The sequence below is a fragment of the Ornithodoros turicata genome, unplaced genomic scaffold (assembly GCF_037126465.1).
Source record: "Ornithodoros turicata isolate Travis unplaced genomic scaffold, ASM3712646v1 Chromosome21, whole genome shotgun sequence".
NCBI classification, from domain to species: domain Eukaryota; kingdom Metazoa; phylum Arthropoda; class Arachnida; order Ixodida; family Argasidae; genus Ornithodoros; species Ornithodoros turicata.
The window spans coordinates 824,540-842,046 of NW_026999337.1; the positions used below are offsets into that span (position 1 = coordinate 824,540).

The 17,507-nt window shown below is 41.4% G+C and overlaps 1 protein-coding gene across 2 annotated transcripts in view; it reads right to left on the bottom strand.

The window, feature by feature from the left end:
• Positions 1-17,507, bottom strand: part of LOC135373116 (membrane frizzled-related protein-like) — a 608,751-nt gene that overhangs the window by 47,173 nt on the left and 544,071 nt on the right. For both annotated transcript variants that reach the window (XM_064606387.1, XM_064606386.1), the window contains 2 exons: positions 4,553-4,743; positions 950-1,147 (listed from right to left, as the gene is read on the bottom strand). In XM_064606387.1, coding sequence (XP_064462457.1) covers positions 950-1,147; positions 4,553-4,743 — 389 coding nt within the window. The remainder of the gene's footprint in view (positions 1-949; positions 1,148-4,552; positions 4,744-17,507) is intronic.

Genomic DNA, 17,507 nt, shown 5'->3' on the forward strand with positions numbered 1-17,507 from the left:
CGCCATCACATGACACCGTTAGAAACTGACGTCATAGCTTTCAACTGACTCTATCTCGCCAACTACAACACGTAGCCAAGTAATACTTTGTGTCTTTGGTGTGCAGTACAGTGCGTAACCACTGTAACCAACCAAGCAAGTAAAAGTGTCAAATCCCCTTAAATTTTAGCATATATTGAGAAGTTATCCGTCAAAAAGAACTCGTTACAAGTTAAGTTACCGTGTGCAAAATGTAACCAAGTTAATAACGAAGTTCTTCGGCCGGAAATGTTACTCGCAGCTACTGAGTTACTTAAAAAAAGAACGAGTTACTTCCAAGATACTTCGGACACAAAATAGCATTACGCAGGTGCAGCGCGCGTGAGCAGTTCAGTTAGACCTGGAGTTGCCTGCGGAGGAGTGCAACATGCTTAGATCGTTGTCGTTTATATCCAACAATATACCTCTCCCTGTTTGTAAACAAATAACGCCCTAGTGTTCAACAGCGCCACAAATTTGGTAGAATTGAACCACGCTCGAAGCTAGAAGTAAACAAGGTCGCGCCCGAAAGCCACGGTCTTGAGAGGATTACGATATGGTCCCTTAAAGTGAAGCGACCCTCAGTCCTGCCTTTCTTTCAATGGGAGGCAGCGAACAAGTGCCCGTTCGGTGAACCCAGCCCTCTCCTTCCGATTTGTTTTGGTTTCAGTATGTCTACCAAAAAGTTACTAAAAAAGAGAACTTAGTTACAGTAACGAGTTACCTCGAACTCTCATTTTTTAGTACGCTTCAGTACGTTATTTAGTAATACACAAAGTTCAGTATTTCTAGAAGTGCTGCGGCAACAGTCACTTTTGGCTATTTGTTTACCATGGGTGACACAAAGACGCCTTGAGATAGCAGTGGACGTGGTTACTAGGATGCCTTCCCGTATCGCGTAAATTATGCGAGCCCCGCATGCGAGACTTACCAATGCTCCCTTTCAGTTGTAACTCGAGGATTCTGATGTAGATGTGCTTGTCATAGTCGACACGGATGAGCCAGTTGCAATCAGCGTCTTTTGGAAAGCTGTCAGGGTAGTTTGGGGAGACGAGGTCACCTCCGACGCCTGAAAGGGTTCCTCCGCAGCCTGAAATATTCTTCGTTGATGGCGGCGGGTTGATGAAGCCTGGGAGATGTCCAGTGGCATTTGCTCAAATTTGAACTGAATCTAGTGTCTACGTGTCGTTCCTCTCATTCAAATTTTATCAAAATGTTCTTCGGTATGTGCCGCAGAAGTTAAAGAAAATTAATTAATTTATAATATTTAGAAGTGGGACGCAAGGACGCGCACAAATGCCATCTCCTCGAACAACATCGTTAACCTGAGGGCGCCCTTCGCCAAAAGTGTAACAGCATTTATATTTTACATACCGTGTCTCTGAGGGACGTTAATTTTGTAAAACGTTAGTTTGTTAACGTTAATAAACTTAACGTTGTACAATAATAAATTTAACGTCAGTAAGAAGTCAAATGAAGAACCCTTTTAATGTGGAATCGCACTTGAAAATTATCTTCGTCACCCGCTAACATCTAAACGTCTTCTAACGTGTGGATGACCGTCCGTATGTGCTTCTCCGGCCAAGAGAGTCCTAAAACAATTATTCCAATCATAATCCACAAGTATAGGGGGCTGGATTCTCGGTGTTCTGGGAGGAATTTGGAGAGCGCTTTTCGGAAGTTTATTGTCTTGGGAGAATTCAGACTTTTGCAGTGCTTATTTTGTTTTAACTTCATGATGTACCCAAAGTCGGGAATAGAGGCGAGGGCTTCATCCCCCCCCCCTAAAAAAGAGGGGATGATATTGGCTCGACGTTGTTGGCCACACGTGATTGGGGGCAAACTTCACCATAACGAAGAACAACAAGAACAACTTTATTTTGAGATGATGAATGGAGAGTTTCATCACCAGGGGCGATACGCTACACCAATGCGGGTTGTGATGCGGAGAATGAAATAATCAGCCCCTTCACAATAAGAATCCAAGTCTGATGGTGTCCAAAAGGGAGAAAAGAGCTTTGAGGGCAGAGCGTTGGTGAGCTCGATTTGGCCAGGGACCAAGGAATTGTGATAGACATAACGAAGAGTAATACCGTTCTCCTTTGGGGTTGCTTAAAAGTGGGAGTGGCGCGCTTCTTTTCTTTTCTTTTGCATCGACTTGGATCTATCTTCATTGACAGACACAGGTGCACGACACAATGTCTGCTCAAGTCAGAAGCGATGGATCTGCGTAATACTTGGTCGAGAGAGTGTCATGTAGTGAAGTGCTATTTTTGTGTGTGCCTGAAAATACTCAGATGAAAAATACACGGCGTGGTTTGGATTGGTGTATGAAAAATAAAGTGTTCCTCCCTTCACCACCATTTATTTTGAGGCGTATTGTCGACAAACTTGGCATGTTTAGAGTTTGAGCCTGTTTGGGATGCAGGGTGGTGCACCTCTGTGTGTCCTAGAAACGAAACTTGATTGCGCAACTTCATTGCACGTTTCCTCTGCGTTTTAATCAAAATGGGGGTCTTACCGCTTTTTGGGGTCTTTTGTAAGTTAACTTTTTTGGCAACACAGAATGATCATTTTTTATTTAAATGGACGTCGATCATTGACACCGTTATCGAAAATCCCCACTCGAAAGAGCGGCGTATAGTTTGAGTCTGTTATTCGGTGGAGTACACGACGACTTCAGACAACGGATTTTGGGAGCATGCCTAAATTCCCTCTCTGGAAAAAGGCGGTAACGTCATTCCCTACGTTACCAACCAGAGCACGGCATTGAGAAAGGGCGGCGCCTTTCTCCTCTGAGGGAGGCCTTCGCACTCCTCCTGGTTGGTAGTGACGTCACGCTAATCTCGTTTTCGCTTCAAAATTTGTTTATTTAAAACCTCGGCACTTTTAGGACGAAAAAATTAACCGAGTAGATCGTTGGCCGATGCAGAAGTTAGTGGCTTCGTAGATGGGTTCCTGAATGCAACCCTTTTTAGGGACAGAGCGACGCGTCGACTGTAAAAAGAGAACTCGGAAGCAAACTGCCATTTACAGTGATATTCTTCTTTTTCTTGATTAGTTACAAACGGTACAACAACAGGAATAATAGACGATGAGTACGAATCGTAAGTGTACGTGTTTTTTTTATCATTTAACGTAGCACATAACATACATTTATCAGGTTTCAGGTTTTATTTACTCTTTCTGAGTTTCAATGAATTATAAATGGGACTGTGAGGGCGTGTCCTGTAGCATATGTGCTAATGGTTACGAAAACGACGTACACTCGCTATCTTTAACGAATCAAGAAAAGGAACGAAGTCACTCCAAGTGACAACTGATTCTAAGCGTGTTATGCCTGGAAGCTTTCTTTTTAAAGTGCACGCGCCGGTCTCTCCAGAAATCAGGGGTGATGCCGACACCCTAGCGGCGAACGGGAGTGAACACACTTACTGAGAGTTGCATCGAGTACCCGATCACCTGTTTGTAAGTCTATCTGCTCCTGTTTGCAGCAACTGTGTCGCTCAGACTATATACACCACTCCAATGTTCCGTAAACTTTTGTCGGGGCCTGTACCTCAAGGAACCAGATGGTGAAGATATAGTGCTGGTTCCAAAACTAGTAAAGTACAACTACTCAAAAATTAAGGCGGACTCATGCGATCTAGTTAACGTTCGCTTCCGGCGAGGGTTTGCAACACCGTCGGAAGATTATTTTCTTCGTTTTGTTTTCCTCCCGCGCAGTGGTTTGTCCAGAATCCCAAGCATGGAGGGGTGTTGGAAAAAAATGGGAGGGGGGTCATTATTATGGTTACATCGTTACAGCTTAATATATCATTACCGACATGTGTCTAAAGCTGAAATTGAAAGGGCACCCCCTGTAGGGGGTACACAGGTGAAAAAATTAGGTCACTGAACATTTGGAGGGGGTGTAGGGGGGGGTCTGGATAAATCACTGCTCCCGCGCTCTAAACAAGCCAGCGTGGAGAACATGATAGCACACGACAAAACCGTTATTTTCATATGCCGGGACCAGAAAAACTGCAGTAATTTTAAACTGCAGTGAAACTGCAGTAAACCAGAAAAACTGCTTTGTCAAATTTGTTGATTGCAATCAATTCCTACACTGTTGCTGTAGGGAGTGGCAACAGTTTGGCCCAAATATCGCGGCTGAAGAGAAATTATTTTGTTTGCATCTCCCATAGACTCCCATGTACTGAAAATTTGAGAAACTTTAATTCGCCAAAAATCAGTAGATCGCTTGGGGCCTTCAAAAATGTGTCATTCCCTAAATAAACTGGAGAGGAACAGGCCTGTACCTGTTTCGTGTTGAAATTTAGCGAGGTTTACGAGAAACCGGGTGCAAAAGTTCCCCATAGACCTTGTTAAGAAGCGAGTACACTTGAGCACTTGGTTCTGGAAGTATTTCTCACGACTCCTCCTAGATCCTAATCTACGCGATATAACTATAACCTACTACCACTATATAGCGTGCTATTAGACTGCAACGATTGAAGCACCACCACCACGAAGAAGAATCGTGCTGACTCACTCTCGTCCGTGAACTCGTAAGTGCCGAAAAATCCCGTCCGTTCCTTTGCGTGATTTGTCTTGAAGATGATTTCCATTCGGGGTTTCATCGTGAGAAGCGGAACAATGACATCGGTCCCGCAATAACGACCCACGAGCTGCTTCACGTTCGTCACGCTAATCGTGTTGATGTCCACGAAGTCATTCAGACACCTGCACACATAGGAGAAAAATGTTATATATTTGCATTACAGTAGAAAACTGGGCTAGTTTTCCCTTTTATCTCTCATGATCATCATCGCTTTGTTATGTTCATTATGTCAGTGGTTTGTTCCGCACAAGCACATTCTCATTTCTGTACCTTTAAAGAGGTTGTCCGGATGCTCGTTACTGACGATGCTCCCAGTCACCGTGGAAAATATACAAATGAAAATTACACCCAATATTTTGTAATTTACACGTTATGGTCTCACTGGTCAAGGACGCCACTATCAGTAGCTTCACTGGGCCTTATTCGTCGTGCACTAGGGCCGCAGGTTGGAGACAAACTTTGCTGATTACACGAGTGCAAGAAGCTGTAGAGCTGATTACGTTTCATGATCATTTAAAATAGTCTCGCATCATACTTATCATGGGGGGAGAGGGGCACACCATTGTGATATCTGCCTGTGCGCGTGAGCTCACGCTTACGACACCATGTAAGACAGGCCTAAGATGTGAACACGATGTTTTGTTTTTGTGGTTCATTTAAGACATCAGGCTCTATTGGATGCAATTTTTGTAGATTTTATTTACGCGTAATTTACAGCCGCATATAACTCGAATCTAAAAATTACTCAAAGCTACAGACTATTCCTTTTAACTGATATGAGCGCTATATCATGTGTTTGAGCAAACGGGCAATCAGCAACCATTTGAGAACACTATACATTACCTATGCGGAAGTGTACACCGGGATATATATGTGGGCCCCGACTTGCAAATCAAAATGATGAAAATAAACTTACACATTACTCAAAAAAGCCAACCTTATCTCGATAATAACTTCCATCCAGGTTGCGGTAAAAGGTGCGCCAACAAAACGGAACAGACACAAGCTAGAAATACCCTGGACATGTAGGAGAAAGCAAAATAAGAAGAATGTGTCTACAATGTATGGTGCGAGACTTCCAGTTTGTTTCGCCCGGAGACCGATTCCGGTTCACAATTTGCACGAGTAAAAACCACTAAAGCCGCGTACCAGCCGCTGAGCAACATGGGAACGACGCAGCCGTTGTAAACTTCAGATACTGGCGGCATTTTTTATTGTCATTGTCACTGATTCAGGGAATCCCCGGACACCTGAACCGGTCCTCGGGGCCATTACCCAGCCTCCGCCACGTGACTGTGAACGTTTCCCATGAGCATTCCTGTCACTCATGAAGAAGAAGAAGAAAAGTCGGAACCCTCATTTGATGAATTTGTTTGGTGATCCCATCTGTCCTCTACAGTGACCAAATCAGAGAAACCCCTGTCCAAAAAATTGTCACGCCCATACACCACGATGGCACAACTTTTTGGACTAAGATTTGCCAAAGGGCTACCTTCGGACGGACTAGAAGCGCTCTCATACACTTGACACTCTCCATTTTATGACCACTCTTTCTCACAAACGAACGAACGAACGAACGAAAAAAGCGAGATGAGATTTGAGATTTTCCTCGACGACTGCTTTATTGCGAATGTTCCTGGGCGCTAACTTAAGCTGGGTTATTTATCCTTAAACCCGTTCTCAACTCCGTTTCACAGTGGCTGAGAGAAATGACATTCGTTCGCACTACTTCACGGACAAGTCAAACATTTATCATGTTGTTTTCAGGGCGGCTTTCGCTAGATATTTGTGCTAACACGTTAAATTAAATGCAGTGCACCCAGGACAGCAATATTTTCGACTCTATCACTGTGTCTTAGTATATGCCCTTTAATCCCTCTGTTGCGTGACAAATGAGGCCCAGGAGAGGTTTTATCGTGCGTAATCGCCGACACGTTACGCAGCGATTATTATCGTCACATTTAATTGCAGCTCAGTGAACCCGCACAATAATGGCGGTGGCGGAGATTAGCGGCGACGCATGTAGGTGCCCGATAAGGGATAAAAGAGTGGCCGACCATTAAGTAAGTCCTCCAGTAAACGATGGCACACTTACGGTAATGAACCAGACGCGTTTTAGAAAATAATTTCTCAAACGAAAATACTGGAAGCCGGTATTTAGAACTTCTAGGTGAGTGTTGTGTCCTGATTTTCCTATTCGCCTTGAGCAATAAGCCTAGCATGTTCGAACACTTTGTGGACCGTAACTGAAATATATATATACAAGGTGTCCTAGAAAAAACGTGTCATTGAATTTTAATAAAAAAAACTGCGCCCCATAGAATCATGACGTCAACGGCATTTGTTCTTACTAGGTTTCTGTCAGATTCTGATGTGCATGTCATGTAACCTAGGTTTAATTATGTAAATTTTTGCGAACTGAACTTGGAAATTTGCCAAGTAAAGGTCACTTTTTTACCCCATCAATGCGAAGAGCGTGCCGAATTTACTCAAATTAATGATAATTGTGCAGGAATATTGAGGAGCTATCCTATAAGAAAAAATAGCCGAAAACCATGCTCTACGGAGCTCGCAGAGGATTGCGCGCGACAATAAGGCCGAAACACCTGTCCAGTACTGGCGTGGCGTCGTTTGAGCACTTATAAACATAAATATATATATATTATATAGTTGAAATAAATGGGAGACAGAAGACGAAAGTAGGGGAAGTAACAAAAAAGGGGTTTATTAAAACTTAAAAATCATAAAAGTTAGGGAGGGTGTCTACGTTACGGCGGAAGCTCCGCCTTCTTCGGGACAAAAGACACATTTAGCTCTTTTGTCCCGAAGAAGGCGGAGCTTCCGCCGTAACGTAGACACCCTCCCTAACTTTTATGATTTTTAAGTTTTAATAAACCCCTTTTTTGTTACTTCCCCTACTTTCGTCTTCTGTCTCCCATTTATTTCAACTATAATTACGTAGCCGTCCGATCCAACTCAAACTTTTCAAGATATATATATATATATATATTTATTTATTTTTTTATTTTTTTGTGAGACAGACACCGTGCCCTCATGATCGTCATCATCATCATCTTATTATTTATTTACTGTGTGTCTCCATAAAAGAGGAATTAATGTCCGTCGTCACCGAGGCACACCACAAGTTGAAAAATACATTTCGTACAGTAGTAGACTAGTCATATCTGAGGCGCGAGTATTCGAGCACTAAAGAACAGCATCTTAACCACAATCGTCGTCCCTCATAAAAGTAATTCATGCTACGTCCCTGCTGCTGTTACATTTTATACTTAACAATATTTAATTGTGATAATAAGTATGTTCCCCTTCTCTGTACACAGGGCAGCGGGCTATAAATCGCACACCTCACATTCTCTTTGCACTCTGAAGCTCGATCACTCTGACAGCCACAATAAGCAGGATTGCATTGCCTTCAGAGCTTTATGCAGGGTGTCCCGGCTAACATATATGCACCAAGACTAAAAACTGATGGCGCGTCGTCCTCCAATGCAACGAACTGTATGCTGTTAGCAGTCGTATACCGTAGTCAATAGTATTCTTTGGACCTCATCGAGTTATTTGATAAGCGTAATTAGCTTATTGTTGCAATCGTTCAAATGCGGATGTGACAAGTGGAAAGTTGTAGAGGGGCAGATATGCCGATTTTGAAGTGCCGCAGAACCGAGCGATACTCGCGCTGTGTGTTCATTAGCGAACACTGAATATGTGTGCGAAATATTTTGGTCCAACTGCTTGTAGTTTTTTTTTAGAAAACATTTTTTTTAGCTCACACGCCCGCCCGTCAGACCGTCAGGAAATCCTGCGCACGGGCGCGCCGACGTCACTGCTCTCGGTTTATCCATAGTTTATCGGTCTTTGGCTTGGACGGACTCTTGGCTTGGCCGCTTGGCTTCTTTCGTTCCGTCCTCTGTGCATCGTACATAAGCGAAAAGCTGTGATGTTATTGCTAAGCCGGAAACAAAGCATGTGAATGTTTTTTGGCACGGCGTCGTTTCGAAAGTGCACTTCCTTGTGCTGACCTTGCCTTTTATGAGCTGAAGCGATATGATACGTGATATGCCACGGCTAAGTTGTCGAGAATGCGACGGTGCTACACTGTTAGAACAATTCATCGGAGCATTAAAGTGTTACCTATTATAAGTTGCCAAAAGACCAGGCAGTGCGAAGCTCTTGGCTGACAGCGACAGCGGTGCCTGCTAAGGTCCACTCCAAGGATTTTGTCCACGAATGTTATCATAGGTTACGCGCGACTCCAGAGGCAATTTGGAATCGCGGCATGAAATCGTCTGACAAAAATCTGAGATGCAGGACACACACATTTTGAACGTGCCACGGAGGATCAAGGCAAAAAAAAACGAGAGCAAAAAGGTAAGCCGTACGTAGTTCGGATATAAAAATAGCAAGCTTCATGAATCGATTGTGCAGCTGTCCTACTGCGCTTACTCTGATATAACCACGATTAACAACGCAACAGTATTGATAATCTAACTTGTGAATTACCACAGGTGCACGCTGAAGACGGGAATGAGGCAGGATGTGTCTTGCATCTGGTGCATGAAGAAATTGCTGACACGTTAGTTGCGGTCTAGCTGCCGCCAACAGGTATGACAATGGGATGTTCTAATTTGAGTATTCATCTATGTTCAACTTTTCATGTGCACTCGCATGCAGACATCTTGACACCACTTTTAAATCTGCCCTCAAAGTTACAACCTGTGCTTTCAGGGTGGAAAACAATAGTCGCCATTCCGTTTAGCTCCTATCTCCCAGGTCAAGTACTTTTGCTGTCCGGACACTAGTACCTGGGGATGGGGTGGTACAAGCTTCACTGTCTGATATAGAAGGTACGTCACATTAGTTCAGTTAATTTGTCTTTTGCACATTTTTGTTACCGTTAGCTGGATTGCTGTTGGACACACAATCCTTTCTGACACGCAGAAGATATGTTGTCTCTGATAGCGTTTTAGAATTTTCACTGTCATCAACGTCCATTGAGGAAGGTGCCTTTAGTATCTGTGAATGTTTGACTGAAGAGAAGCCCAGAATTCATGTTAACATGGTCTACTCTTATTAATTCACTGTCTGTATTTTGATAGCTAAGAAAAATGGGAACTATTTATTTGTCACAACTTCACGCTGGATAGTGGTACTGGATTGGCACGTAAGCTAAAATACCTGGATTCTACAATGTGTTGAACTTGGTGCATTACTGTGGGCAATGCCACATTCATTACATTTTTAGTGGGTCCACTGCACAACTACTGTGTGCATACTGCATACAAGCTGTTCACTAGGCAAAAATACCTGAGCAGTGCTGATAGTCTTTTTATCCAAAGTCCATAATCTTACTGCAAAGTCACAGTACGTAGAACAGCAATGTGCACGTATCCTGCGATAGAGATTCACAACACAAAGAAGACTGTTGAGAGCATGTTCGTTCATCTTCAACGGCGGGCGTTTTCTACCACAAGATTCTACAGGAGAGTGCGCGAAAACGAATGTGGTTCGAAACACTCGGCTACTAGATGCAGCAGTCGTGTCGTGCGTGCTTCGCTCATTTTGCTGCCGATGACTACGAAGTTGCCGTAGAAGGCGAATTGCGAAGACGTCCGAAGCAAACTGCCGTTGAGTAACCAGTGATTTTGCTTCATCGAGGTGACGAGTTCAACACAACGTCTTAGGTATGCACACGCGTCACACATGTATAAATTACAATATAGCGATGGCGTATTCCATTTAACTTATCTTATCCTACTTGTCCCATACTCAACATTGTCAACATCAACAAATTTAATTTTAGGGGCCTTCCAGTGTTGAAGTGGCACCAGACTGCTTCGTGTGTGTGTGATCCAGGCACTCAAGTTGACATGACAGAAATAACTGAAAGCAGGTATGCAAAGTCCACAGATGGAAACACTAAATTTGTTACGTGTTGCAGACTTTGTGATATTTTTAGAGTCTTTTGACAGGTGCAGAACATTAGTATGACGTCAACAGTAGGAGAAGAAGCCATGAGAATTACTAGCTTGTTTGAAGTGTAGAAGAATACTTCCTGTTGAGGTGTAGTTATGACTAACGAACGCTAATTAATTTTCTAGAGATGCATCCCCTACACTTGAATGCCCAGTGAAACAGCGAAAGTTCCATCACGCTGTCTACTGTGTTTGCCCCTCATCTATATTGATGTGCTATAACGGTATAGCACATCAACATGCCAACAACCTACCAACAAAAACCAAACAACCTTGCCGGGTCCTACTCCTACTACGGGTACTACTGGATGGAAACTACACGATGTGGTAACATCCACGTATATAAAATTTTAGTCAACGGAAAAAAAAATTTAGTAAAAAACGGCTGTTTTTGTACAACCTTCATTGTTTATTGTTTGTTTATTGTTTATTGTCACTAGTCTAGTGCAACACTGCAAGTGGCATTATGTAGAGGGGAGGGTACATAAGTATCACAGAATAAACACTGAACAAGAAATACAAGTCAGTACAGGGATGATTGTCACAAATAACTTGTAAGACTATTCATAGAAGAAGGGTTAGAACAAGAAAGTACAAGGTCACGTGGGAGTCCATTCCATTCTTCTATTGTCTTAACAAAAAAAAGAATTCTTAAACAGGGACGTTCGGGAGATAAAATCCTTAATCTTTAACGGATAATCCAAACGTGGAGATATAAAATTAGGCAGCAGTAAATAATCGTTTCGTGGAATACCTGACTGATTAAGATAAATATCACAAAGAACTTCCAAGCGTGCGTCCATCCTTCGTTTTTCAAGTGGGGCCCATCCCAGAATAGCTTTCAAGTCAGTAGATCGTGTGTTCCTTGAATAATTGTTTAAAACAGCCTTCTAGACCATTACGGCAGTGGCAGCTGACGAAATAGCACAGCCTGCTTTCTTCTTGTACTGAACTGCGTCTTATCATTACAGATGTGTATCAGGAGTCTTTAACACACTTCCCAATGTCACTGCCACTGCCCTCATTGCTGTGAATGTGTCACTTTTGTCACCTTTGTGATAGCATTTTTCATGGCATCCACTTATCAAATGTCGATGTCTGCTAAAGATATCAGCAAAATATGTGAAGAGCTTCGTAAAGAAATCAAAAAAGAATGCAAAGATATCAATGACACCCTCGAGCGCGAAATACGCAAAGAAATGCGTGAACTAAAAGGGAGTGTGGAATTTATGAGCAACATGGTGGAAGAAATGAAGTCGCGATGCGAACGAAGTCGAAAAAACGAAAAAAGAAAATGAGGAACTGCGAGTAAGATTCGTCGCGATGAACGAGCAGATTAAACATCAGAATAAGCAAATAATACAGCTTCAGCAGTATTCCCGTAATGTAAACATTGAAGTGAAAGGCATTAAGCCTGCACCAAGCGAAAATCTCCACGATATTATCCATCGTATTGGTGAAACTATAGGAGAGCCAATTGAACCTTCTGATGTGGCCGTGTGCCATAGAGTTTCTACAAGGACATCATCCAGCAACATTATTGTACAATTTCAGCGAAGAGTAAAGCGTGATGCAGTGCTCGATAAGGCAAAAAAAAAAGCGAATTATCTGTAGCAACCTGGGCATCCAGTCAAACGAGCCCGTTTTCATAAATGAACACCTTTGCCCGGCGCTGAAAATTCTATTGGGTAAAGCTATATAAAAACGAAGGCAACAAGGCTGGAAATATGGCTTGATTAGTAACGGAAAAATCTTTGTCCGTAAAGATAAAACTAGTGCTCGTGTAGAAATAAAATGTGATGAGGACCTAGCACGGATTGTATAAACAAGTCGGCAGCAGCAACAACACTTTTTGTATATGATTGTTGACTCAGTTGTTTCCATCGATTGTGTCCGTAGTAGATTACCTGAAAATGTACATATTAAATGTTTCCATGTCTCCATGTTTCCATTCAGTCTATACAGAATAAGCATGATATACTTAATCTTCTGTTCCATGATGTAGGAATTAATTTTGATTATATCATGTTTTCTGAGACATGGTGTCAGCACGATGGAGATAAGTTTGATTTCGATGGATATAACTCTTTTTACCTGAATCGTGTATATGGTCGAGGAGGTGGAGTAGCTATACTGATAATGAACCATTGGAATGGTCTATTAGTAAGTGAATACACAAAATGAACGATTGATTTCGAGATTATTACTGTACGATCCGGCCAAAAGTTTTTCTCGACACTATACCGCCCTGCACATGGAGATGTCAATGAATTTCTAGGCTTTTTTGATGAGTACTTGTCCTTCATTAATGAATATAATTACCAGTTATATTTGGGAGGAGATTTTAATATAAATATGATGGAGAGAAGCAATTTACAACGGAGGCTCACATGACACTGGAGTCTAACCACTGTGAGAACGTCATCTTGCATCCAACTCGCGTAACAAGCATGTCAGCAAGCCTAATAGACTTATTTATCACGAACGCGGATAGAACAGAGAACTCTAATGGTGTTATTGCAGCTGACGTTGGAGACCATCTCCCGATATTCATGTTTACGAAAAACGCTAATATCTGTACTAATAACAAAAGAGAACGCACTGAATTTACCGTACAACCTATTTCTCAAATGGGACTTGATAAGTTCAGACAGCTTTTATTAAAGACCACATGGGCCTCAGTATATGAAACTTCTGATGTGAATGAGGCCTTTGATAATTTCTTAAGGATCTTTTCGTGTGCGTATTCTGCCAGTTTCCCAATTATAACAAAAAAAATGTCATAGGAAAGCACGGAAACTGTGGATGACACGTGAATTGATAGTCCTGATTTCTAAACGAAATAGGTTATTTCGTAACTTTATTAAATCTTGCCAAAAAGACGATTATGATACCTATAAAAAGTGCAGAAACATGGTAAACAAACACATCTGCCAAACAAAAATGTCATATTATGATTCGACGTTCAATGACCATTTAGTAAATGACTCGCGCAGAATTTGGCGAAATATAAAGTACATAATGAACCGTCCCAGAAACAAGGAAACGATTGGTGAACTGACAGTTGACGATAGCGTAATAAAAGGCAAAGAACTGGTGGACACGTTCAATTATCATTTCACCAGTATTGGTCGTAGGATGGCACAGCCATGTCTCTATGACGTACGGCACGGGGTTCCAACTAATTCTTTGTATTTCACTCCTACAAATGAGGAGGAAGTTAAATCAGTATTTTTAAATTTGAAGAACTCAAAGAGTTGTGATATTCATGGAATTCAAATACTACCTGTCAAACGTGTGATTGATTTAAGCGCCCCAGATTTAATCTATCCTTTATCACGGGCACATTTCCGTCCAGTATGAAGATTGCAAAAGTTGTAGCTGTTTTTAAAGGATGCGACCGAAAAAAATTATCTAATTACCGGCCAATTTCTATATTGCCGGTTATGTCAAAAGGCTTGGAGTCCATAATACATCATAGAGTATCCTCTTTCTTCGGTAAACATAACATTTTAAGTGATATACAACACGGATTTAGGAAGTCGCGGTCAACAGAAACAGCACTGCTAACAATTATATAACAAATTCTCAATGACTTTGAATGCAGGCAAATCACGCTCGGTATTTTTCTTGACCTAACCAAAGCATTTGACATGCTAAATCACAATATGCTGTTAAATAAATTGGATAGTTACGGCGTCCGAGGGATACCTTTACCGCTATTAAGATGCTATTTGTCCCATACAAGTCAGAGCGTGGTATCAGAGGGCATAATTTCGAATTCAATTGCAATCACGGCCGGCATTCCTCAAGGGAACATTTTGGGACCGCTGCTGTTCAATGTGTATATGGACGACATTGCTCCTGCATGTAAGTGCACCAAATTGGTTGCATACGCAGGTGACGTAACTTTACTCTGTTCAGGGACTAATGCAGAAAATGTCATCACATTGGCAAACAAGGATTTAGATGGTATTCATGCATGGACCAGGAACAATTGTCTGAAAATTAATACACAGAAAACTAAGGCAATGATATTCATACCTAAAAATAAGCGTATTACTGTTAACTCAGATTTGAAAATAGGAACTGATACGATTGAACTAGTTAAAAGCCAGAAGATACTTGGTATTCATCTACAAAATAATTTGCTATGGGATGGACATATAGAATATATATAGTTAGTAAAGTGTCCAAAGTTGCGGGCATCTCGAATAGAAACCGATACATCTTAACTGCCAAAATTAAACTAACCATCTACAATGCCTTATTTCACACATATCTAAATTACTGTTGGCCAGTCTGGGGCACGGCAGCACACACACATCTGAATTCTTTATACTTATTGCAAAAGAAAGCCATAAGACCTATACACAGATCGTTACCTTTGCAGTCGGTGCAACCACTTTTTGTTAAATATAATATCGTTCCTGTCCAGATGGTTTATCGATATCACTTCCTGATTGCATACAGGAATGCATTACGAACAAATAATACTTCCTTTCTTGACTTACTTAAACTACATCAGTCAGCATCAAATGTCGTGGTGCGTCATAGAGACGACCGGGCAGTCCCTCGAACTAGAACTAAATATGGCGACCAAAAAATATCTGTACAAGCGTCTACGTTGTTATATCGATGCAACATAGTCTCTAGCGATACCACACGAGAAATTCAGAGACTTATGTTTAGTAACTGATAAATAATAACAACGTATATTATGCATATGTTTTTCCCACGTATGTACTTGCTTTGCTTCACCCATTAGTGTCCCTGTGTTATACTCAGAATTTGATTGTACGTAATATGTAGAGAATTGTGTACTTAAGAGCCATTTTTATAGATATTTATGACTGTCACTGTGCACAAGGGGGCCCTGTGCCGTGTCAAGCTTGCATATGCAGCTTTTTTCACAGAGCCGACCCACATTGTATTGTGCTCAATGTGAATAAATGAATAAAAAAAAAACTTGCAGCTTGTAGTTTCTCAGTTTATTTCATTTATTGTTTAATTTGTTTATTATTTATTTTATTTATTCATTGTACATTTCTTTTGTCTCACTTAGCACGCCTGAAGAAAAAGTTTTCATCTTGATCAAGATGACAGGACATTGATGGATCTGCAGCATTATTGTTCCTGTAATCTTTTCACCAACAGAGAATACAAAAGTGCACAAATCGTAAAACATAAATAGCTTGTTAAATTCAAAAGGGAAAGACGAAATTGTTTATACTTCTCTTGTTTATTTTGTTGCAGGTTTTACAACTCTATCAAGTACGTCAAAACATCAGAGGGCAGGAAGTCCTACTCTGTTTCCTAAATTCCTGGACAATAAAAAAGAAAGATATAGTTTGAGTTGCGACAAAATGTTGCATATGCTCTTATATTTCATTTCAATTAAATGTTACGATGCGTTTGTCGTGTACACTGAAGACAGTTTAAATTTACAGGGCTTTAAAAAGTACTTTACAAAAGTACATCTCAATTACAGTAACAGAGAACTTATGCAATAAATTATTTAGCCATTTTAGGGTACTATTGCCCACACCAATGCTGCATGGTTAACTTTAAACCCAGAACAAAGGTTGCTAATACTTGAAGTCAGCCCTCAAGTCCCTCTTTACAAATGTTAGTTGGTGAGATGATAATGGATCAGTTACAAGTACTCCTTTTAGCAAAACAGAGTTAATTAAGTGTTAAATCTCAATCTTGGTTCTAATATTAATTGGCATTCGGAAACCTGGTCAATAAGAAGTATATTAAAGGGTCATGAAGACAGTTCAGCTGAATGACACTGATGAAAATTATCTTATTTACTCATATATACAAGACATGAGTATAATCTACGAATACAGATATGCCCCCAGGTTACTTAACCCTCCAGGAACAAACTAATAATTATATGCTGTGACTGCAAAGAAAAAGCAATGAGAAAAACTTGCAGCAAGCAAGAAATGAAAAGTTGTGACATCAATATATACATTTTTACAAGTCTGCACACTGATTGGGAAAGCATCCCTAATAGCATGCACGACTAAGGCAGGAAGAATACTTTCTATTGTACTTTCTCAGAGCACCCCATATCCGCCTTGTGAATAGCCGATAGGTGATATAACGGAATTTCCTGCAGAAATAAGGCTTTTCCGTCCAGTTTGCCGTTCAAGTAGCGCGTAAAGGCAACAGGGCGCTGCCGAGTATGTTGCCATGCTCTTCGGTTTCTCGGATGTATGTAAAAGACACTTGCAGTACATCGGTGCCAAGGCACAGTATTTCGAAATATTCGTTAGTTGTGATGCAGTTGTCTGTCTGCGTTCCACACGCATTCCTTACCTCTCCCCAAGCAACAAACAAAGTTCGGGCCAAGCTAGGCTATAGTTAGGCTGGCCTACCTGGCCTTGCTTGGTACATCATCGGCCAACAAGCTTGTTTCTTGATACGGATCTGTACCTTGGCCAACGATTTGCCAAGCATTGGCCAGCCTACGTTGTGCCAAGCTTGTGCCAAGATACAGACCAAAGCATTCCTGCGGCGTCCCTCATTTTCAGACTCAATTGTCTCGCGGCGTAAGGTAGCGATATACCATTATTTGTTTGTTGCTCGTATTTCCCACAACGTTTCCTGAGGAAAAACAGATACTATACATAACTTGTCTGGCGAGCTTCCGCAAATTCGAGAGACCTGTTCGCGTGTGTGTCAAAGTGAAGGGTGAGGTGTGTCTAAGTTTAATTTGGCGCGTAGACAAACGACACTGAAATGATGAATTGCTTGTCGAATTAACTCGCCATTAAGGTAATGCTTCTGTTTCTTACTGCTTTAGTTTTGAGAAATTCCCTTGGTCCATCGAAAGTCGAACTTATGCAGCGCTAGACTATTCGCTCTCCCTCATGCGAGAT